Source organism: Nomascus leucogenys, chromosome 1a, assembly GCF_006542625.1.
Source record: "Nomascus leucogenys isolate Asia chromosome 1a, Asia_NLE_v1, whole genome shotgun sequence".
Lineage (NCBI taxonomy): Eukaryota > Metazoa > Chordata > Mammalia > Primates > Hylobatidae > Nomascus > Nomascus leucogenys.
In genome coordinates this window covers 7,129,811-7,154,075 of record NC_044381.1, presented here as the reverse complement: position 1 = coordinate 7,154,075, position 24,265 = coordinate 7,129,811, and the positions used below count along the sequence as shown (strand labels likewise).

At 39.7% G+C, this 24,265-nt stretch overlaps 1 protein-coding gene across 2 annotated transcripts in view; it reads right to left on the bottom strand.

The window, feature by feature from the left end:
* Positions 1-24,265, bottom strand: part of UHRF2 (ubiquitin like with PHD and ring finger domains 2) — a 101,328-nt gene that overhangs the window by 62,449 nt on the left and 14,614 nt on the right. For both annotated transcript variants that reach the window (XR_004029689.1, XM_030811142.1), the window contains exon 3: positions 18,267-18,526. Coding sequence is in view for 1 of the 2 variants with exons in the window: in XM_030811142.1 (XP_030667002.1) it covers positions 18,267-18,526 (260 nt within the window). In the remaining variant the exon portion in view is untranslated. The remainder of the gene's footprint in view (positions 1-18,266; positions 18,527-24,265) is intronic.

The following is a 24,265-nucleotide window of genomic DNA, read 5'->3' as shown; positions in this document are numbered from 1 at the left end:
TCGGGTTACCCACAAAGGGAAGCCCATCAGACTAACAGCTGATCTCTCAGCAGAAACTCTACAAGCCAGAAGAGAGTAGGGGGCAAATATTCAACATTCTTAAAGAAAAGAATTTTCAACCCAGAATCTCATATCCAGCCAAACTAGGCTTCATAAATAAAGGAGAAATAAAATCCTTTAAAGACAAGCAAATGCTGAGAGATTCTGTCACCACCAGGCCTGCCTTACAAGAGCTCCTGAAGGAAGCACTAAACATGGAAAGGAACAACCAGTACCAGCCACTGCAAAAACATGCCAAATTGTAAAGACCATCAAGGCTAGGAAGAAACTGCATCAACTAATGAGCAAAATAACCAGCTAACATCATAATGACAGGATCAAATTCATACATAACAATATTAACTTTAAATGTAAATGGGCTAAATGCTCCAATTAAAAGACACAGACTGGCAAATTGGATGAAGAGTCAAGATCCATCAGTGTGCTGTATTCAGGAAACCCATCTCACGTGCAGAGATGCACATAGGCTCAAAATAAAGGGATGGAGGAAGATCTATCAAGCAAATGGAAAACAAAAAAAGGCAGGGGTTGCAATCCTAGTCTCTGATAAAACAGACTTTAAACTAACAAAGATCAAAAGAGACAAAGAAGGCCATTACATAATGGTAAAGGGATCAATTCAACAAGAAGAGCTAACTATCCTAAATATATATGCACCCAACACAGGAGCACCCAGATTCATAAAGCAAGTCTTGAATGACCTACAAAGAGACTTAGACTCCCACACAATAATAATGGGAGACTTTAACGTCCCACTGTCAACATTAGACAGATCAACGAGACAGAAAGTTAACAAGGATACCCAGGAATTGAACTCAGCTCTGCACCAAGCGGACCTAATAGACATCTACAGAACTCTCCACCCCAAATCAACAGAATATACATTCTTTTCAGCACCACACCACACCTACTCCAAAAGTGACCACACAGCTGGAAGTAGAGCACTCCTCAGCAAACGTAAAAGAACAGAAATTATAACAAACTGTCTCTCAGACCACAGTGCAATCAAACTAGAACTCAGGATTAAGAAATTCACTCAAAACCACTCAACTACATGGAAACTGAAGAACCTGCTCCGGAGTGACTACTGGGTACATAATGAAGTGAAGGCAGAAATAAAGATGTTCTTTGAAACCAATGAGAACAAAGACACAACATACCAGAATCTCTGGGACACATTCAAAGCAGTGTGTAGAGGGAAATTTATAGCACTAAATGCCCACAAGAGAAAGCAGGAAAGATCTAAAATTGATACCCTAACATCACAATTAAAAGAACTAGAAAAGCAAGAGCAAACACATGCAAAAGCTAGCAGAAGGCAAGAAAAAACTAAGACCAGAGCAGAACGAAGGAAACAGAGACACAAAAAAACCTTCAAAAAATTAATGAATCCAGGAGCTGGTTTGAAAAGATCAACAAAATTGATAGACTGCTAGCAAAACTAATAAAGAAGAAAAGAGAGAAGAATCAAATAGATGCAATAAAAAATGATAAAGGGGATATCACCACCGATCCCACAGAAATACAAATGACCATCAGAGAATACTATAAACACCTCTATGCATAAACTAGAATGCAATATAAACTAGAAAAATCTAGAAGAAATGGATAAATTCCTCGACACATACATCCTCCCAAGACTAAACCAGGAAGAAGTTGAATCTCTGAATAGACCAGTAACAGGCTCTGAAATTGAGGCAATAATCAATAGCTTACCAACCAAAAAAAGTCCAGGACCAGATGGATTCACAGCCAAATTCTACCAGAGGTACAAAGAGGAGCTGGTACCATTCCTTCGGAAACTACTCCAATCAATAGAAAAAGAGGGAATCCTCCCTAACTCATTTTATGAGGCTAGCATCATCCTGATACCAAAGCCTGGCAGAGACACAACCAAAAAAGAGAATTTTAGACCAATATCCTTGTCGAACATCGATGCAAAAATCCTCAATAAAATACTGGCAAACCGAATCCAGCAGCACATCAAAAAGCTTATCCACCACGATCAAGCAGGTTTCATCCCTGGGATGCAAGGCTGGTTCAGCATACGCAAATCAATAAATGTAATCCATCACATAAATAGAACCAAAGACAAAAACACATGATTATCTCAACAGATGCAGAAAAGGCCTTTGACAAAATTCAACAACCCTTCATGCTAAAAACTCTCAGTAAATTAGGTACTGATGGGATGTATCTCAAAATAATAAGAGCTATCTATGACAAACCCACAGCCAATATCATGCTGAATGGACAAAACTGGAAGCACTCCCTTTGAAAACTGGCACAAGACAGGGATGCCCTCTCTCACCACTCCTATTCAACATAGTGTTGGAAGTTCTGGCCAGGGCAATGAGGCAGGAGAAGGAAATAAAGGGTATTCAATTAGGAAAAGAGGAAGTCAAATTGTCCCTGTCTGCAGGTGACATGATTGTATATCTAGAAAACCCCATCGTCTCAGCCCCAAATCTCCTCAAGGTGATAAGCAACTTCAGAAAAGTCTTAGGATACAAAATCAATGTACAAAAATCACAAGCATTCTTATACACCAATAACAGACAAACAGAGAGCCAAGTCATGAGTGAACTCCCATTCACAATTGCTTCAAAGAGAATAAAATACCTAGGAATCCAACTTACAAGGGATGTGAAGGACCTCTTCAAGGAGAACTAGAAACCACTGCTCAATGAAATAAAAGAGGATACAAACAAATGGAAGAACATTCCATGCTCATGGGTAGGAAGAATCAATATCGTGAAAATGGCCATACTGCCCAAGGTAATTTATAGATTCAATGCCATCTCCATTAAGCTATCAATGACTTTCTTCACAGAATTGGAAAAAACTACTTTAAAGTTCATATGGAACCAAAAAAGAGCCCGCATCGCCAAGTCAATCCTAAGCCAAAAGAACAAAGCTGGAGGCATCACACTACCTGACTTCAAACTATACTACAAGGCTACAGTAACCAAAACAGCATGGTACTGGTACCAAAACAGAGATATAGACCAATGGAACAGAACAGAGCCCTCAGAAATAATACCACACATCTACAACCATCTGATCTTTGACAAACCTGACAAAAACAAGCAATGGGGAAAGGATTCCCTATTTAATAAATGGTGCTGGGAAAACTGGCTAGCCACATGTGGAAAGCTGAAACTGGATCCCTTCCTTACACCTTATACAAAAATTCATTCAAGATGGATTAAAGACTTACATGTTAGACCTAAAACCATAAAAACCCTAGAAGAAAACCTAGGCAATACCATTCAGGACATAGGCATGGGCAAGGACTTCATGTCTACAACACCAAAAGCAATGGCAACAAAAGCCAAAATTGACAAATGGGATCTCATTAAACTAAAGAGCTTCTGCACAGCAAAAGAAACTACCATCAGAGTGAACAGGCAACCTACAGAATGGGAGAAAATGTTTGCAACCTACTCACATCTGACAAAGGGCTAATAGCCAGAATCTACAATGAACTCAAACAAATTTACAAGAAAAAAACAAATAACCCCATCAAAAAGTGGGCAAAGGATATGAACAGACACTTCTCAAAAGAAGACATTTATGGAGCCAAAAAACAGATGAAAAAATGCTCATCATCACTGGCCATTAGAGAAATGAAAATCAAAACCACAATGAGATTACCATCTCACACCAGTTAAAATGGCGATCATTAAAAAGTCAGGAAACAACAGGTGCTGGAGAGGATGTGCAGAAATAGGAACACTTTTACACTGTTGGTGGGACTGTAAACTAGTTCAACCATTGTGGAAGTCAGTGTGGCCATTCCTCAGGGATCTAGAACTAGAAATACCATTTGACCCAGCCATCCCATTACTGGGTATATACCCAAAGGATTATAAATCATGCTGCTATAAAGACACATGCACACGTATGTTTATAGCGGCACTATTCACAACAGGAAAGACTTGGAACCAACCTAAATGTCCAACAACGACAGACTGCATTAAGAAAATGTGGCACATATACACCATGGAATACTATGCAGCCATAAAAAATGATGAGTTCATGTCCTTTGTAGGGACATGGATGAAACTGGAAACCATCATTCTTGGCAAACTATCGCAGGGACAGAGAGCCAGGTGCCGCACGTTCTCACTCATGGGTGGGAATTGAATGATAAGAACCCATGGACACAGGAAGGGGAACATCACACTCCGGGGACTGTTGTGGGGTGGGGGGAGGGGGGAGGGATAGCATTAGGAGATATACCTAATGCTAAATGATGAGTTAATGGGTGCAGCACACCAACATGGCACATGTATACATATGTAACAAACCTGCACGCTGTGCACATGTACCCTAAAACTTAAAGTATAATAATAAAATAAAAAAAAATTCAAAACCCCATACTTAAAATGTTTGCATTGTAAAATATCTAAGCCAACCACTCTTCCAGAGCATGAGCTCTGCCTTGTGGAATAATAGGAAACTCAGTAACTGCTGAAGAAATCCATTTTCGGCATCACATGCCTGAGATTCATTCAGTTTCTCCTTATGTTGACCAGAACTCTCTCCACACAGTAAACTTACAATGGCTTATAGTCAGAAGACCTGGGGTTGCATTCTGTCTCACGATAGCATGAGAAGAAGTTAGCTCAAGGCAAGTAACTAAAGCCTCTTTAATTCAATATCTTCAACCATAAGATAGAAAAAATACCACCTGACAGATTTGGAATGATAAAATAATGCATGCCAAAATGCATTGTCCCTTGTAAAAGTGTTTTGTCACCCTTAAAAAGAATAGTAACAGTTTGAGGTCTGGGAAAAATATATGGAAAATAACTCAAACTTAGTATGCTAGTGATTTCTTATGTTTAATTATTTTAAATTTATTTTAAAAGCATATCTTTTTGCTCGATTTGCTACTAGTCTCCTCAGAAGATGCCTAACCCATTGCCTACTATAGAGTAAATACAGTCATCACTGCATGAGGACACTTTGGCCTATGACAGACCACACTATACAATGGTGTCCCCATAAGATGATAATGAAGCTGAAAATTTTGTTTTAATTAACTTTTATTTTAGGTTCAAGACTACATGTGCAGGTTGTTATATACGTAAACTCATGTCATGGGGGTTTGTTGTATAGATTATTTCATCAACCAGATACTAAGCCTAGTACCCAACAGCTATTTTTTTCTGATCCTGTCCCTCCTCCCACCCTCTACCCTCAAATAGGCCCCAGGGTCTGTTGTTCCCCTTCTTTGTGTCCATGTGTTCTCATCATTTGGCTCCCACTTATGGGTGAGAATAGGCAGTGTTTGGTTTTCTGTTCCTGTGTTGGTTTGGTAAGGATATAATGGAGCTGAAAAATTCTTATCAACAAGTGACACTGTAACCATCCTAAGGTTGTAGCACAACACATTACTCTTGTTTGTGGTGATGCTGGTGTAAACAAACCTGCTGTGCTGCCACCCATAGAAAAGTATAGCATATACAAGTATGTACTGCACATAATACTCAATAATGATAATAAATGTCTGTTACTATTTTATGTATTTACTATACCATACTTCTTTTTTTTTATTATTTTATTTATTTATTTTTTGGTCATAGAGTCTCACTCTATCTCCCAGGCTGCAGTGCAATGGCACAACCTTGGCTCACCAAAACCTCCACCTGCCGGGCTCAAGCAGTTCTGCCTCAGCCTCCTGAGTAGCTGGGACTACAGCTGCACGCCACCACGCCTGGCTAATTTTTTTTATCTTTTGCAGAGATTGGTTTCGCCATGTTGCCCAGGCTGGTCTCCAACTCCTGAGCTCAGGTGATCTGCCTGCCTCAGCCTCCCAAAGTGCTGCGATTACAGATGTGAGCCACTGTGCCCAGCCTACTATGCCATACATTTTATCATTATTTTAGAGTGTACTCTTCTACTTAGTAAAAAAAAAAAAAAAAAAAAACTTAACTGTAAAACAACCTAAGGCAGGTCCTTCCGGAGGTATTCCAGAAGAAGGCATTGCTAACATAGGAGGTGACAGCTCCGTGTGTGTTACTGTCCCTGAAGACCTTCCAGTGGGACAAGACGTGGAGGTGGAAGACAGGGATAGTGATGACCCTGACCCTATGTAGGCCCAGGGTAATGTGTGTGTTTGTGTCTTATTCTTTAATTAAAATGTTTAAAAATAAAAAAAACAAAAATAAAAAAGACGGTCTCAAAAAAAAAAAATTATCCCGGCGAGGTGACGTATGCCTGTAGTCCCAGTTACTTAGGAGGCTAAGGCAGGAGAATCACCCAAGCCAGGGAAGTCGAGGCAGCAGTGAGCCGAGATCATGCCACTGCATTCCTGCCTGGGTGACAGGAGTGAGGCTATCTCAAAAAAAGGAAAAAAAAGAAGGGTGGCGGTGGGGCGGGGGGGGAGTATTTACCAAAACAACCAGTCTTTATTAATTAGTAAATGTAAAGCAAAAAGTTTTATCCCATATCCCATTATCACCAGGTTATTTTCAATATTATTAGAAGAAAGAGCTAGGACCAGTGGCTAATGCCTGTAAGCCCAGCACTTTGGGAGGCCAAGGGGGAAGGATTGCTTGAGCCCACGAGTTCGAGATCAGTCTAGGCAACACAGGGAGATCCTGTCTCTACAAAAAGAAAAATTTTTTAAATTAGCCAGTTATGGTGGCATGCACCTGTGATCCCAGCTACTTAGGAGGCTGAGGTAGGAGGATCACTTGAACCCAGGAGGTCAAGGTTGCAGTGAGCTGTGGTTGTGCCACTGCACTCCAACCTGTGTGACACAGTAAGACCCTGTCTCAAAAATAAAGAGACTAGGCGTGGTGGCTCACCTCTGCTAATTCCAGGACTTTGGGAGGCCGAGGCAGGCGGATCACTTGAGGTCAGGAGTCCTAGACCAGCCTGGCCAACATGGTGAAATCCCGTCTCTATTAAAAGTACAAAATTAGCTGAATGTGGTGGAACAGCCCTGTAATCCGTTACTCAGGAGGCTGAAAAGCAGGAGAATCACTTGAACCTGGGAGGTGGAGGTTGCAGTGGGTCAAGATGATACCACTGCACTCCAGCCTGGGAGACAGAGCAAGACTCCATCAATCAATCAATCAATACATAAATAACACAGGTCAAATAGTTATTTACAGATGAGGAAATTAAAAGCTGAAAAATTTAAGAGAAAACAAAAACCTTAACAATAAACTGAAGACCTGGAATTCAAACCCAATTTTTTTTTTTTTTTTTTTTAATAGAGATAGGGTTTTGCTATGTAGTCCAAGCTGGCCTCAAATTCCTGAGCTCAAACGATCCTCCCACCTCGGTCTCCCAAAGTGCTAGGATTACAGGCGTGAGCCACCGTGACCGGCCTCAACCCAAATTCTAAATCTAGTGCCTAAACTATATAGCCTGTGACAGAACCACTGCTCCGTATACTTAATGGCCAGCGTGGTACCTCTTTGAAAAGCAGATTCCTAGGCTGGACTTGGTGGCTCATGCCTGTAATCCCAGCACTTTGGGAGGCCGGGGCAGGTCAATCACCTAAGGTCAGGAGTTCAAAACCAGCCTGGCCAACATGGTGAAACCCTGTCTCTACTAAAAATACAAAAATTAGCTGGGCGTGGTAGTGGGTGCCTGTAATCCCAGCTACTTGGGAGGCAGAGGCAGGAGAAATCACTTGAACCCTGGAGGGGGAGGATGCAGTGAGCTGAGATTATGCCATTGTATTCCAGCCTAGGCAACAAGAGCCAAGACTCAGTCTAAACAAAAAAAAAAGTGGATTCCTAGGCCCTACCCAAGGCCCACACAATGAGGAAGCAGGGAGAGAGGGTCCCCTCAGGAATCTGTTTCTAAAAACACATTACATGGGTGAAAATGTAGTGTTTCTGACCATCTTTGAGAAACATAAATGTAAAGGGACGATATATAAGTTTGAAGAGGTGAAATCAACTGGTATCTGTAAAGTTCTTTTTCTAAGTACTAAGTGATCTTGTAACACATGAGCAATGAGAAGATCAAATGCATATCTAACTTCTTCCTCCTTTTGATTACCATCCACTCAGGAGCCTACAAGTCATAGACAGTTAGAGGAAATACTCTAAGTCTTTGGTAAAGACACCAATAACAACCAAGAAGCAATAGAGCAGACAGGTTATTTTACCAGGGTTCTGAAATGAAACAACTCATTCTAGTTCCCTGTACTCAAGACTGACATGACACTTAATTCAAGAAAAATCTAATCTCTCTCCCATCAAAACCTAGAAATAATTACATTTGACACTGTTAAAAACATTTTTGGAACTCTTAGAAAAAGATCACTACATTAATATACTCAAGAAAATCAGTTCTGTTACTTTTTGGAAAAACTACTTTCATCTAAAAATACCACTTGATTTTATTCAGAATTGGCTCACTGACTTCTATTTGCAGTAGCCATAATTAAGGCTACTCAAAATCATGTACCACAGACTGAGAATAGCTCCAGAAATCTTAAAGAATGCTGGGAGCAAAGACAACATATTTTAAGACGTTTGCCAGATGAGTTTTTAATTATAGCCTAGCCTAAGTTACCCACAAAATTCTAAGTGATGCTGTAACATTTCATTTGATTTCAATCCCATGGTAAAGCCTTGACACTGTATTAAAAGTAGCAGTTGAACCTATTTGGTTTAAGCAACCCTTTTAATACTAAAGAGTATGTGTTCTCCACAGAAACACATTCAGGTGTTTATGGACAAGTAAAAGAACTTCTCTGGTTTATAGTATCTGTTCTGTGAAAGCATTCTGACTAGAGAGAGAAACACAAATTTTTAAGTTATTTAAACAAACTGATATGCTATAGATAGATGGTGTTTTACAATAGTTTTTTTTTAAAGCATACTTCTCTTAAAATGAGAGGTTGTATGCTAGAGTAGTTGCAAGCATGTGCTTTTTGGAATCTGCCTACTACTTACTAGCTCTCTAACACTGAGCAAGTTACTTCTTTAAACCTCAGTTATTCCCACTTTACACATAAGAAAATATCTACTTCACTCAGTTTCTATGAAGATTACATGAGATAATCCAGGTAAAGTATTTGTATACTGCTTGGCACACTGTGTTATTTTAATAAGAGAATTATTGGATTAAGCTACTTTAATTTGGGCTTCACTATGAAAAGGCTCTTGGCGATCATCTGCCCACAGTTAAAGACGGGGCAACCTGCCTAGCCAAAGGTAATTGTTCATTCTTAAGATGAGATAAAGACATATTAACTTTCATAAGAATTTTCCTTCTCTACATACACACTTCCTTGTTCAAACTACTAGGTGTTTTCTAGCTTACTTTTATTCTTATAGAAATCAGCTAAAAGTTATAACCCGAGACTCTAAATTAGACCACTAAGTTAAATAAAGGAATAAAAGGAAAAGCAAGTCACTAACAAGAATATTTTCCTTACACTTACCTTTTTAACTGAACTGTAAGACTGACTAACAGTACATGTTAAATCCTTGGTTTTAAGAGGATAAAGAGAACAGGTGTTAGTGTGGTAATTATGGCCTAAAAATTAAAGCCTAGATCATATCATTATGAACTTCGTGCCATGCCAGGCACAGTGGCTCAGGCCTGTACTCCCAGGACTTTAGGAGGCCGAGGTGAAAGGATCGCTTGAGCCTAGAGTTCGAGACCAGCCTGGGCAACAAAGTGAGACCCCATCTCTATCCCTCCCCATCCCCAAAAAAATCAAAAATTAACTGGTCACAGTGGTGTGCACCTGTGGTCCCAGCTACATGAGAGGCTGAGGCAGGAGGATCACTTCAGCCCAGGAAGTCGAGGCTGCAGTGAGCCATGTTTCTACCACTGCATTTCAACCAGGGTGATGGAACAAGACCCTGTCTCCAAAAAACAAAAACAAAAACAAAAAACAAACCTTATGCCATGTTTAGAGAACTTCTGAACTGATTGAAAATTTATGGGTTGATTATTCTGTAATGACTAGAGACTGAGCTGCTTCATCCACTGGTAACATTTCAAGGAAAAGCATTGTACAATCAGGGAAGAATGTGACATCTAGTTCAATCCCATCTCCCATTCAGGAAGCTTGTCTTAGAAGGACTGACTGGAGGTGGTGGCTCACCCCTGTAATCCCAGCACTTTGGGAGGCTGAGGCTGGTGGATCACTTGAGGTCAGGCGTTTGAGACCGGCCTGGACAACATGGTGAAACCCTGTCTCTATTAAAAACACCAAAACTAGCCAGACATGGTGCCAGGCACCTGTAATCTCAGCTACTCGACAGGCTAAGGCATGAGAATTGCCTGAACCCAGGAGGCAGAGGTTGCAGTGGGCCAAGATCGTGCCACTGCACTCCAGCCTGGGCAACAGAGCAAGAAAAACCTTAGGTCTCAGAACAGTCAACTATTACACAGTATTTCCCCCACTCAAGAATTTAACAGACAAATTTCCCCATAAATACATTATGGACTTTAATTTCTATGAAAAATTAATATGGGTAAAGACTGTATAGTGGAGAAATGGTCCCTCATTTAAAGTCAACTACAGATCATTTAGCTTGAATGAAATATAATTTTAGAAGACTTAGTTCCAACAATTTTGCCTATAAGGAAACAAAATGGAAAAAAAAAAACAGCCACAAACCACCTAGACATACTAAAATAGGAATGAATGCTCAGATTCTTCAGGTATTGCATATCATCTTCGGTCTTTAAAACATATTTAGTTAAACTGTCATATATCAACTCCTTTCCCCCATACTGCTATTTGTCAGCAGTTGCCTGACAGTAATGGATAAGGCTGGGTCAAAAGGAATTTATCAATGATTTGTTCTCAAACTTGAGTATGCATCAGAGTCACTCAAAGGACTTATTAGAACACATATTGCTCAGCCAACCCCAGGACTGATTCATCATATGTCTGGAGTGAGCCCAGGAATTTGCATTTCTTTTGTTTTTAATTCTGCCTTTTTTGGGGGGGGGGGCCGGGGGGCGTAGAGGTTCTCACCATGTCACCTAAGCTGGAATGCAATGGCACAATCTTCACTCACTGCAACCTCCACCTCCTGGTCTCAAGCCATCCTCCCACTTCAGCCTCCTGAGTAGGTGGGACTACAGGTGCACACCACCATAGCTGGCTGAGTTTTTTTTTGTAGAGACCGGGTTTTGCCATGTTGCCTAGGCTGGTCTCGAACTCCTGGGCTCAAGTGATCCGCCTGCCTTGGCCTCCCAAAGTGGTAGGGTTACAGGTATGAGCCACTGCACAGGCCAAGAATTTGCATTTCTAACACACGATGCTGATGCTCCTGGCCAAGGACCATATTTTGGAATCAACGGACTATAAGGCAGTGGTTCTCAACCATGGCTAGACATTAGAATCATAGGGAATTATTATCACAGGGAATGAAATAGAATCATAGGGAATGATTAGAATCATTAGAACTTTTGAAGACATCAATGCCAGGGAGAGGGAAGGGGGCTCCCTCAGAAGGATTATACTAGAAATTCTGTGCGGAGAGGTCTTGTGCACCGATTATTTTGAAAACTTCCTAGACAATGTGTAGCCAGGGTTGAGGAACACTAGTCTAAGTAATTAAAATGAATCTAAATAAAATCCACTAAAAGCAGATGCTTCTCATACATAAAAGCAGGATAAAGATTTTAACATTTGTCTGCTGATAAAGCAGCCAAATGATGAGTACAGATAAAATTTGTCAGGATAGCCTAAGTTGTTGACATACCTATGATTTAACTCAATAGAAGTTGCATGTGTGCTTTTTGCTTTAAATCCCAGGCAAAGTCTAAAGCAAGTCTTCAGGTCATACTTGCAATTAAATATTTATATAAAATGTTGACCTCTGAAGGCAACATACAAGTTGGCTACTATCAATTACATGTACCATGTCTGTGCTGAATCACAATATTGCATATTGGTTAACTCTTGGGCTCTGGAGTCAGACAGTTTAATAGATGTGACCCTTGGCTAATTATATAATTAATCCTTGGTTTCCTCATACAAGATTTAATGTAGCTAACATTATAGTCATGCTAAAGATTACGTAGCATCTCTTTAAGAAGTTATGCTCAGAGTCCGGCACATAAGACAACATTCTCTAAAATATCGTAAGCTATGCCACAGATATTATTAAAAACACTAATGGAATGACTGCCCTTCAAGACCACTACTTCCCTCAGTCAACATCCTGACTCTTCATCAATAGCTTCAGGGTCTCTACTTGCAAGACTGCTGTCAGCTTTGGGAATTTAGATGTTTAGGGCCCTTAAAAATGTTAATCTTAACTTTTAATATCTTAACTACAGAGAGGATAATCGGTGGGAATACGCAACATTGAGGAAGCTATACAACTGAACAGTACACACTTACTAAAATGAAACAAGAAAATTTGATGTTTTCTCCCTTTTTTCTATTAACCACTCAATGATTTATAATTGCCTCTACTACCTTAACATTTTGCTTAAGTCCGCCTCCCTTTTCTGTTCAAAATACCACTAGAAACAAGAGTTTTCATCCAAGTATAGTCTCTCTCCAGTAACCAGGGTTTGGGTAACAGGAGGTAGTTCTCACAGCCAAGTTGTATGTACCCACTAAAGGAGTGGTTTTAAAAATGACTTAAGAATTCCTTGAAATCTAAATCTCTAGAGTTTAAATCTAGTAATTCTACTGTCAAAGTTCTCCCTGAGTACTGATTAGGTTGAGTTCTACTAAAACAAGGGTAAGGACAGACAAGTGACATAGAACAGCAATCCAGAAGAAAACTTATAAATATCTATCTACTTTGTACATGATGTGAACCCAATGTTTGCTTTGCACTATCTGCATAAAGGTGTGAACCACAAAGTTGACAGCTTAATGTAGGCCTTAAGGCTGACAATCGAATATTCACAAGAAACCTTCAACAATTCAGGAAGGGTGTGGTGGCTCACGCCTGTAATCCCAAAACTGAGGCGGGTGGATCACTCGAGGTCAGGAGTTCAAGACCAACCTGGCCAACATGGCGAAACTCCATCTCTACTAAAAACACAAAAATTAGCCAGGCAGGGTGGTGCACGTCTGTGTCTTAGGAGGCTGAGACAGGAGAATTGTTTGAACCCGGGAGACAGATGTTGCGGTGAGTCAAGATCACACCACAGCACTCCAGCCCGGGCCATAGAGCAGGGCTGTCTCAAAGAAACAAACAAAAAACAATTCAGCCTATGTTCACCAAGAAATCTATAGAAAAGGACCATTTACAAGCACCTAGTAAAACTCAGATTTTAAAACATTTCAAATCTCTTAACGTAACCTGTTTTTCATGAACTTAGTGTTTGTATCTATAATTTTTGAAGGAAAAATGGAGATAAATTAGGAAACAAATTATTTGTTATATTTTAGAATTACATCCTCTACTGTATCTTAAATTTTTTTGGTTTGGTGTTTGAAACTCCTCTACCTAAGAAGAAACATCATAAATCTATAATGGCTATCATTCCTCATAGACTAAAAATTGTTTTTAACTCTGCTCTGACTGGAGTAGAAGTTGAAAATGCAAGAGAATATCTATTTATCTTGACCTAATTCAGCAACCAATTCTGTTTTAATGAAGCTTCATTTCAAAGACTGATAATCTGGTCTAGTAATCTATTATGTAGATTACTATAAAAAATAGCTTTTAAACAGCTCCATTTTAACTGACAAACATTGCATACCCCAGAATAATTCCAGAGGCAGGTTTCTTTTATCTCATGTACAATACATCTCCCTGCTTTTGCTAAATGACAGCTTGTTCAAACTACACTGCTACACTCAGAGGTTTGGAGATACAATTGTGCACAGGTTTGCCAAATAATGCTTATCACTCTAGGAGAAAAATGAAAAAGTAGTTCTTTCAGAGAAATACCATAAAGCCATAAATGCAATGGGATGGTAACCTATAAGTACTTAAAGCCTGTTTAGTTAAAGTACAAAAATGTGACTTTGAGAGACACTGGCTTAGAGGTAAAAATGACATGCTGTCATTAGAGGTCATCTAATACAATTACTAACTTCATAGATTCTCTTTGCAGTGCATCATCTCCAATAAGTCTTCCCGTCTATGGTTGAAAATGGCCAATGCTAGTTTACTGGCTACTTCTCAAGGCAGACCATTCTCCACCTTCAGAGAGATTTGACTGGTAGGAAGTTTAGGTTATCCTGAAACTTCCCTTCTGTGTTATACAGAACTTCCTTCTAAGAGCTTTTAAAATACGGGTACTATCATAATCCAGGTCTTTCAAGCTAAGTATTTAGTTTTTTTGGCTACTCTTCACTGTAGTTTTACATTTTGAGTCCTACTCTGAACATGCACCAGGTCCTGACGGTATTGTTTTTAAGGCATGGGGATTGGAGGACAATATTCTTAGTAGGGAATAGCCAGCCCAGTACAACAGCAGCATCATCTGGTTTGTACTAGGTATCTTACTTCTAATGAAACTAGCTGGGTGCGGTGGCTCACACCTGTAATCTCGCACTTTGGGAGGCCAAGGTGGGTGGATCACTTGAGATCAGGAATTCAAGACCACCTTGGCCAACATGGTGAAACCCAGTTTCAACTAAAAATACAAACATTAGCCAGGTGTGGTGGTGCATGCCTATAATCCTAGCTTCTTGGGAGGCTGAGGCACGAGAATTGCTTGAAACCAGGAAGTGGAGGTTGCAGTGAGCTGAGATCGCACCACTGCACTCCAGCCTGGGCCACAGTCCAAGACTCTGTCTCAAAAATAAATAAATAAAGTAAAACAGGTTTACAGCATAACTATATGACAACCACATTCTATCGACTCACTTGGAGCTTACTACTCAATAAAAAATCTGGCCAGGTGCAGTGGCTCATACCTGTAATCCCAGCACTTTGGGAGGCTGAGGTAGGTGGATCACCTGAGGTCCGGAGTTCAAGACCAGCCTGACCAACATGGTGAAACCCCGTATCTACTAAAGAAACAAAAGTTAGCCAGGCGTGGTGGCGGGCACCTGTAATCCCAGGTACTCATGAGGCTGAGGCAGGAGAATCGCTTGAACCTGCAAGGCAGAGGTTGCAGTGAGCTGAGATCATGCCACTGCACTCCAGCCTGAGCAACAGAGTGAGACTTTGTCTAAAAAATAATAATAATAAAACAAAACATCTGTTTATTACTACTGTTAGGCTACATCAGCTTTCTTCAATGCATCCTCCATTCAAAGAAGAACTTGTTGGATGACTTACTGAAATCAACATGTACTTCATTATATTTTATAATTCATTTTTCTAATGATCATGAAGAACGAAACTTTAACAAGCTTCGTATCACATCCATATCGCGCTCATAATGATTCTTTTATCCAGGAGCTTATTTATTTTATACATCTCATATTTTATATAGTCCTTTCCTCTTTTTAAAGAGGTGACATTTACCTGTTACTAAGCTTCTGTTATCTTTCATTTTTCAAAGAAAGTTCAGATATCGTATCTTTTAAGTTGCCAGCATTGAAACATTTAATTCCATCACGTAAAATTATTTAGGGCAGGCAATTTTAGTCTTTTCACACATGTTGGATTTAGATTCCCCTTTACTTAACATTCATTCTAACTGACAAAAAAAGCAGCTAAATATATGCTAAGGTACTGTGTTTTGTGCTCTAAGATAACCAAACTGAAGTGTAGGTCCTATCCATTGGATAGTCTTACTTCAAAAGCAACTTTAAGAGCCCCTAAAACTGTAAAATTTAATAAGCCTTAGTTCACTATTTAAAGTCCCTTATTCTATGTCTATGTTGTGTCATTCTGCATAATATTATTTGCCAAACAATAACTCCCATTGGCCAGAATCAGATTCAAGGTAGTAGTTTTCCTAATTATTTCTCCCCTTTCCACAACAAAACTTAAGAACTTAAAACATTCTACTTATTTATCTCTTGTGACACAGCATTTATAAACCCAGAGACCACTTACTATTAATACACCAACTTCAACCCCTTTCTATCCCAGCCTCAGTTCAGTTCTGGCCAATCCCAGATCTAAACACTCAGATAATCGTTGGTACTATTACCATCTACCATGTCAAGTAAGCAGTGTTGGCAGCTTAGCCACAACCACAATAAGTACCAGAAAAGTAAAGATTAAAGGGATCTACTTTTGATTCATTTCCAGATATCCTGGAAATCTGAATACTGAAGTGTTGTTATACTGTTTTGTGGTATGAAAAATAATAACCATTCTAGGATTTTGAACTAATACTTGGTAAGAATTTGGTAGCATAATATTTTCCATACATATTAATGTATTACTTGATTAGTGACCTAAGGTCATTTAGTATGTTTAATATACGAAATCTGTCCCAACAGTAACTTTCGTACTACAATTTTTTAAATGGGTAAAGACAATAGTTTACTGTCAGAATCTAAACCCTCAAGACAATTTCTTAATACCACTTCCATCCTAACCGTTTAAAACCTATTTTGGGCCGGTCGTGGTGGCTCAGGCCTGTAATCCCAGCATTTTGGGAAGCCAAGGTGGGTGGATCACTTGAGGTCAGGAGTTTGAGACCAGCCTGGCCAACATAGTGAAACCCTGTCTCTACTAAAAAATAGAAGAATTAGCCTGGCGTGGTACCAGGCACCTGTAGCCCCCAGTTACTCAGGAGGCTGAGGTAGGAGAATCGCTTCAACCTGAAAGGTGGAAGTTGCACTGAGCCAAGATCGCACCACTGCACTCCAGCCTGGGTGACAGAGCAAGACTCTGTCTCTAAATAAATAAATAAATACATAAATCCTATTTTCTTGGGGAAGTGCGATTGGGGAGTGACTGATAATCAATATGAGATTTCTTTTTGGGGGGGGGTTGTTCTAAAATTAGTTTGTGGTAGTACGTCAAAAACAACGAATTATACTCTTTAAACAGGTAAACTGTACATGAACTATCTCAATAAAAAGCTGTTAAAAAAAATTTAACACTGGGCACAGTGGCGCACGCCTTTAATCCCAGCACTTAGGAAAGCTGAGGCGGGAGGATCACTTGACTCCAGGAGTTCAACACCAGCCTAGACAATATAGTGAGACCACATCTCTACAAAAAAATTAGCCAACCAGGTGTGGTGGCTTACACCTGTAATCCCAGCACTTTGGAAGGCTGAGGCGGGCAGAGCACCTGAGATCAGGAGTTCGAGACCAGCCTGGCCAACATGGTGAAACCCTATGTCTAGTAAAAATACAAAAATTAGCCAGGCATGGTGGTGCGCGCCTCTAATGCTAGTTACTCGGGAGGCTGAGGCAAGAAACTAGCTTGAACCTGGGGAGGTGGAGGTTGCAGTGAGCAGAGACTGCGCCACTGTACTTCCAGCCTGAGTGACAGAGTGAGAATCTGTCTCAAAACTAAAATTAAAAAAAAATTAGCCAAGCATGGTAATACATATGCCTGTATTCTCAGCTACTTGGGAGGCTAAGGTGGGAAGATCGCTTGAGCCCAGGAGGCGGAGATTGCAGCAAGCCAGGATCACATCACTGTACTCCAGCATGTGCAACAAAGTGAGACTCGGTCCTCACCCCCCACCCCCCCCAAAACATACACATATAGATGTCACTCTAATACTATTACACTACATATTATAAAATACAGTTTCCAAAATACTGTTAAAATACATATCAAAATACCTAATAGAGGCCAGGCACAGTGGCTCACCCCTGTAATCCCAGCACTTTGGGAGGCCAAGCAGGGCAGATCACTTGAGGTCAGGTGTTTGAGACCAGTATGGGCAACATGGTGAAACCCCATCTCTACTAAAAATACAAGAATTAACCAGGCGTGGTGATATGCACCTGTAATCCCAGCTACTTGGGAGGCTGAGGAAGGAGAATCACTTGAACCCAGGAGGCTGAGGTTGCAGTGAGGTGAGATCGTGCCATTCAGCACTCCAACTTGGGCGACAGAGAGAGACCGTCTCAAAAAAAGCCCACCTAATAGAGAAAAAGACAAACAGAAACCCATACACCCTAAATTAAGCCAGTATTATGATACTAAAAAATAAACCACTTAAGAACCAGAGATAATTGAGAGCTAAAAGGCCCTTATTTATTAGAGTTCAACCACCAAAACCAAAAAGTAACAAATGAACATAACCTCTAAAGGATTTCTTCAGAAAGCCTATTTAAAATAATCTTGAAATAGAAGGCTTTGGTTTCTACAAATGAAAATATGAATAAAGTCCTCAATAGCTTGAGCACTTACTCATCATACTGGATACGGTAAATAACGTCTTCATCAGCAGCAACAGAGTCTGAATTAGACGTAGAGGGTACACTGTCCAATTTATTTGTGTTCTCTTTGGATTTATGCTTTATATTTCCATTAGTCCTTTTACAAGAACTGCCATTCTTCAGTGGAGTTTTGCCACGGGACTGTCCATCAGAAGCTCTAGTAACACTATGTATGTGTGCTTCAAACCAAGCACCAAGGCCGACATCTCTGGCATCCACCAATTCATTTACCTAAAAAAAGTTTAAAATTAGTTAATGAAGCTTAATTCTGTCTACTGCTTCAAAAACCTTAATATAACTCAAGTTATTTGTAGGTTATCATGGTAAACAATATTTGCAGCTACTCATGTTTAAAGTGGTTAATAAGATTAGATCAAAACTATTCTGATTTGTGCTATCTTAAATCTATTGACTAAGATGAAAACTAACTTTCTTCCTGATTTCCTTCAATGAAATAGGTGTTTTCTTTACACCTTACTGACGTATACACTAGACTTTTGAAAATATAATTCCTTTGCACCTAAGAGTCATTCTTGCAAGTCATCCAGTAAGAATGACACTAATGAAAAGCCAGGACTTTAAGCTAATATGACTAATCTGTTCCATTAATTTCTTCATAATCCGAAAGATAACTTACAGTCCAACCAGAAAACGTAAAGTATTAAAAAGAAAACAAAACTTGAAAATGAGAGAATTATGCACAATAAAAAAAAAGAGTCTAATGAACCCATCTATACAAAATGGTGAAGTTCGATCACTAGTTAGTAACTCACTAGGCAAATTCATTTATCTACCACCTCAAAGAACAAAGATAAAATATAAAAATGAACAGGGATGTAAGACACAAAATGGATGTAGTCAAGTCCAGTGGCTGATCCACAACTAACCTATGCAATCTGACAAAAGGAAGGAGTATTAAAAAACGGGTGTATCAGAGAATTAAGAGTTATGAAATGAAAAGTTTAAAAAAAAAATCCTCTCCTTTTAAACACTGTTTAAAAGATCAGGCCAGGCATGGTGGCTCACACTGTAATCCCAGCACTTTGGGAGGCCAAGGCAGGAGCGGATCACTTGAGGTCAAGACCAGCCTGGCCAACATGGTGAAACTCCGTCTCTACTAAAAATACAAAAATTAGCCAGGCATGGTGGAGCATGCTTGTAATCCCAGCTATTCAGGAGGCTAAGGCAGGAGAATCACTTGAACCTGGGAGGTGGAGGTTGCAGTGAGCGGAGATTGTGCCAGTGCACTCCAGTTTGGGCAACATAGCGAGACTCTGTCTCAAAAAGAAAAAAAAAAAAAATGGTCAGAGCCCTTTCAGGACAATAACCAAGAGAAATTCCTTCAACTTTCTTTTTAAGCCCTTAAAAAAAAAAAAAAAAAAAAAAAAAAAAAAAAAAAAAAAAAAAAAAAAAAAAAAAAAAAAAAAAAAAAATTAAAAACGAAAACATCTGAGAAATTAACTTCCTCTAGGTTAAAGCTAATGAAATGTAAGGTTAGGATTTGAAGACATCTTGACTTTGAAGCTTATGTTCTTGCCATCATATCATGAACCTTGATATAAATGACAAGACAGGTATACAGGAACTTCAAAGGTAAGTAAGGAACTTAGAAATAAGTTACTGAAAATATAAAAAGGTTTCAAACCACAAACTGACAGAGGGTAGAAAGAATACAGACAAAACAAAAACTATCAACTGTCACAACCAGAAGAGGTACATTTGACCAAAGGCAGTGTATGTAATGAACATGGTAGCAATGAAATAGCTTGAAAGATATAAGGTTTAATATTACACAAGAATGAACAGTTTAGGAAAAAATAAAAACCTAAGAGCCAACCATGCTGGGTATGACAAACAATCAGAGATGGAGCATGTTACACATTACATAAATTAATTCATGTATTAAATAAACATAGGCTCATTTCTCCCATACTAGTCACTGACAAATTTAAAGACATTTAGTCTCTTGTAGACAACACAGTAAAAATGAAAATAATCAATGTTAAGGTCCATCATACTTGGAGAATAAACTGAGGTTACTACTCTGTCGCAGCAAGCCAAAATGTAAGTTTCATATATTACTATAAAAATATTGCATAGCAGAGAATGTAGCATATAGTTGGTACTAAAATGGTAACAGCAAAAACACATTAAGCTGTATGAACCTTACTAAGGAACACGAGGTGGCACAAATGAAGTACTGAATTTGCCTATCAAATGTAAGATACTAGCAGGCAGATCTAATAGCTGGCTACCTTAACATCTAACAATAAACTAAAGTTAACAGAAACCTAAATCAACCTCAAAATACTGCCATTGCTTGAACATCAACACACAGAACATCACAGCTCACAATGGTAGGGCATCCTTTGAATATAGTAAACCTAGATTTACAACTGGACACAAGAGTTTTTTATTTTATTTTTTAAAGACAGGCTATCTGCAGCGCAGGCTGGATGCAGTGGTGTGATCACAGCTCACCGCACCCTCCTACTCCTGAACTCAAACTCCTGAGCAGCTAGGACTACGGGTACATGCCACCACACCTAGCTAATGTTACTTCTTATAGAGACAGAGTTTGCTATGTTGCCCAGGCTGGTTTTGAACTCCTGGCCTCAAACAATCCTCTTTCCTTGGTCTTTCAGAGTGCTGAGATTACATGCACAAGGCACCCTGCCTGGCCAAAAAAAAGAATTATCCTACTAAGTATAGTAAGTATCCTACTAAGTATTGCTGTGAGTAAGCACTCACAGAAATGCATATAAACTGGGTGGGGACAGAAATGCTCTTAAATTCAAAACTTTCTGCACATTAAGTCAGGCAAAATTTGAATAGGCCAAGACGCATGCAAGATGTTAAAGCTGTGCTATAAAGCCTGGATTTTAAAGGCAGTTCAGAGGAAAAATACTTAGGCCTGTATGATTAATATGAACACAGAAGATCCTGCCATGGTAACTAAGTAATCTAGTACAAATTAAGAACTGAAGTAATTAGCTAAAGGAGTAGCAAAATAGCAGACAACACAACAAAAGAGGAAAACAGAATTTACCTATGTGGGAGCATCTGAATTGTACTCATGAGATTTTAATCTACTGATGTAACTAAGTGACAACATGGAGAAGCCAATGCCACTGAAAGAAGAATTACTCATTTCCCGAGAGAAGGAGAGCACTAGGTTTGGTCAGGAGGCAGAGGGTACTGGGGAAAATTAGGGCCCAGAGCCTTTATTGTGTTTTCCATGGGAAAGGCAAGGCAGGGGAAACAAGATGGCTAGTTTGAATAATGTCAGTGGGCTTTGGATTGTAGGGGTGGTCTCCAGTTGTTTGGTACCCGGCCCTGGGTGATCAGGGCGGAATATTGGCTTGGTGTTTAAGAGTTAGATAAGGCAGGTAGTTAAGTGCATGGACTCAGGATTAGATGTTTTTATATGAAAGGCAGGCTCACTGATCAGCTGTTTACTGTCTCTAGGAATAAGCTAGCCCTAGGAAGAAGGGCAGTCTCTCCTCAGCCAGTAAGGCCCCCAAAGATGTCAAAACATCATAAAATATACAATTATTTTTAAAAGATTAATATGGGGAGGAGTTGAACTAAAAAGCTAAAAAACATTTAAGCCAACCACATAATTCTACACTTAAGAGCTGCATTTATTCACATCAAAGATATAGCCACATTAAGGGCCAGGCACCGTGGCTCACACCTATTATCCCAGCAGTTTAGGAGGCCAGGGCGGGTGGATCACCTGAGGTCAGGAGTTCAAGACCAGCCTGGCAAACATGGCGAAACCCTGTCTCCACTAAAAGTACAAAATTAGCCGGGCATGGTGGTATGCACCTGTAATCCCAGCTACTTGGGAGGCTGAGGCAGGACAATCACTTGAACCCAGGAGGTGGAGGTTGTAATGAGCCAAGATTGTGCCATTGCACTCCAGGGCAAAAAGAGTAAAACTCCATTTCAAAAAAAAAAAAAAGCCACATTTAAAGAAAAAGTTTCCCCTGTCCAAATATTTAATATTTTTAAAACCTGAAGTATGGGAGGCAAAGGGCAATCATTAAAAAAAGAAAATACCAACAGCAAATATTTGATGGTTTTACAATATGCTAGGTACCATCTGTTCTGCAGAAAACACTCCAGCTCTGCAGGTAAACCTAGGTTCAAGTTCTTCATCTATCACCCACTAGGTGTAACCATGAACAAGTTACTTAATTTGTCCCAGTATCTTGCAGTGTATTTGAAATAAAGTGAGAAAATTCACGTAACGTGCCAACCCAGCAAGCATATAGTACACACAAATGAAACTGTCTCCTTACTAAGTACATACGTTCAATGTTAAGACTCATTAAAACTCAGAGTATAGCCCGGGTGCAGTGGCTCATGCCTGTAATCCCAGTACTTTGGGAGGCCAAGGCAGGTGGAGCACCTGAGGTCAGGAGTTCGAGACCAGTCTGGCCCACATGGCAAAACCCCCATCTCTACTAAAAAACACAAAAATTAGCCAGGCGTGGATCCCACCACTACACTCCAGCCTGCATGACAGTGCAAGACTCTGTCTAAAAAAAACAAAAACAAACAAAAACACAAAACCTCAGAGTACAGTCTTATTACCATACTGTTAGTAAACATTAACAGATTACCATTACATACTTTACCTCCTCTAATTATAATACAAAATAATTCCCATTTTCTAATGAGGTCTAGACATGAAATACATTTGCTTAAGAGATACACAGGTAAAAAATGTGGGAGTTAAGCTGAGAATACAGGTTCTGCAACTCTGAAAATCGTTCTCTCACTGTACCACCTTCCTTTTTTTTTTCTCTAGAGACAGAGTCTTGCTCTGTTGCCCAGGCTGGAGTGCAGTGGTGCGATGTTGGCTCACTGCGACCTCTGCCTCCCAGGTACAAGCAATTCTCCTGCTTCAGCCTCCTGAGTAGCTGGGATTACAGGCATCCACCACCACAGTGGCTAACCTTTTATTATTTTAGCAGAGATGGGGTTTCGCCATGTTGGCCAGGCTGGTCTTGAATTCCTGACCTCAAGTGATCCACTTGTCCTCCACCTCCCAAAGTGCTGGGATTACAGGCATGAGCCACCACACTCGGCCCCATCTTTCTTTAATCACAAATTTTAAAATGCAGGGCTGGGTGTGATGGCTCACACTGTAATCCCAGCACTTTGGAAGGAAGTGGCAGGAGGACTGTTCGAACCCAGGAGTTCAAGACCAGCCTGGACAACATAGTGAAACCCTGTCTCTACAAAAAACTGAAAATTAGCTGGGTATGGTGGCACAGACCTGTAGCCCCAGTTACTCAGGAAGCCGAGGCAGCAGGATCGCTTAAGCCCAGAAGGTTGGGGCTGCAGTAAGCTATGATCATGCCACTGCACTCCAGCCAAGTGACAGAATGAGATCGTTCAAAAAAAAAAAAGGCAAAAGCAATATGGTTCCATTTACATAAAGTTCAGAAACCAGAAAATTAGGCATTAGGGTTGCATAAATAAGTTAAAGATTATTAATAGGTTGTTAAAGGTTAATATTAATAAGAAAGTTAGTAAAGAACAAAGAAATGATTACCACAGTCTGGGTAGCAGTTACAACTAGGGAAGAGGGAGTTATAATCAGGAGGAGGCACCTGGTAAGTTCCTGGGAGTATTGTTATTCTATTTCATAACTTCGATGGTGTTTATAGACAGTGATCGTACTCTTTGTATTGTCTAATACATTTCATAATCAAAAAGGTTAAACATCAAGAACTGTACTGTGGACAAAATAAATAATATAATAAGATATCAATGATAATTCTCCTCTTTCCAGTACTTTCTATTATACAATGAGCATAAGAAAACATGTAAGAAGTTTAACAGTGCCACATGCTCAGCTAAACTGTAAAGGCTTACCACCACCATTCTAAACAGTCATCATTTAGGCCAGGATGACAGCCATTTGAAAGAAAGATCTTTCTGGCATCATAAAAA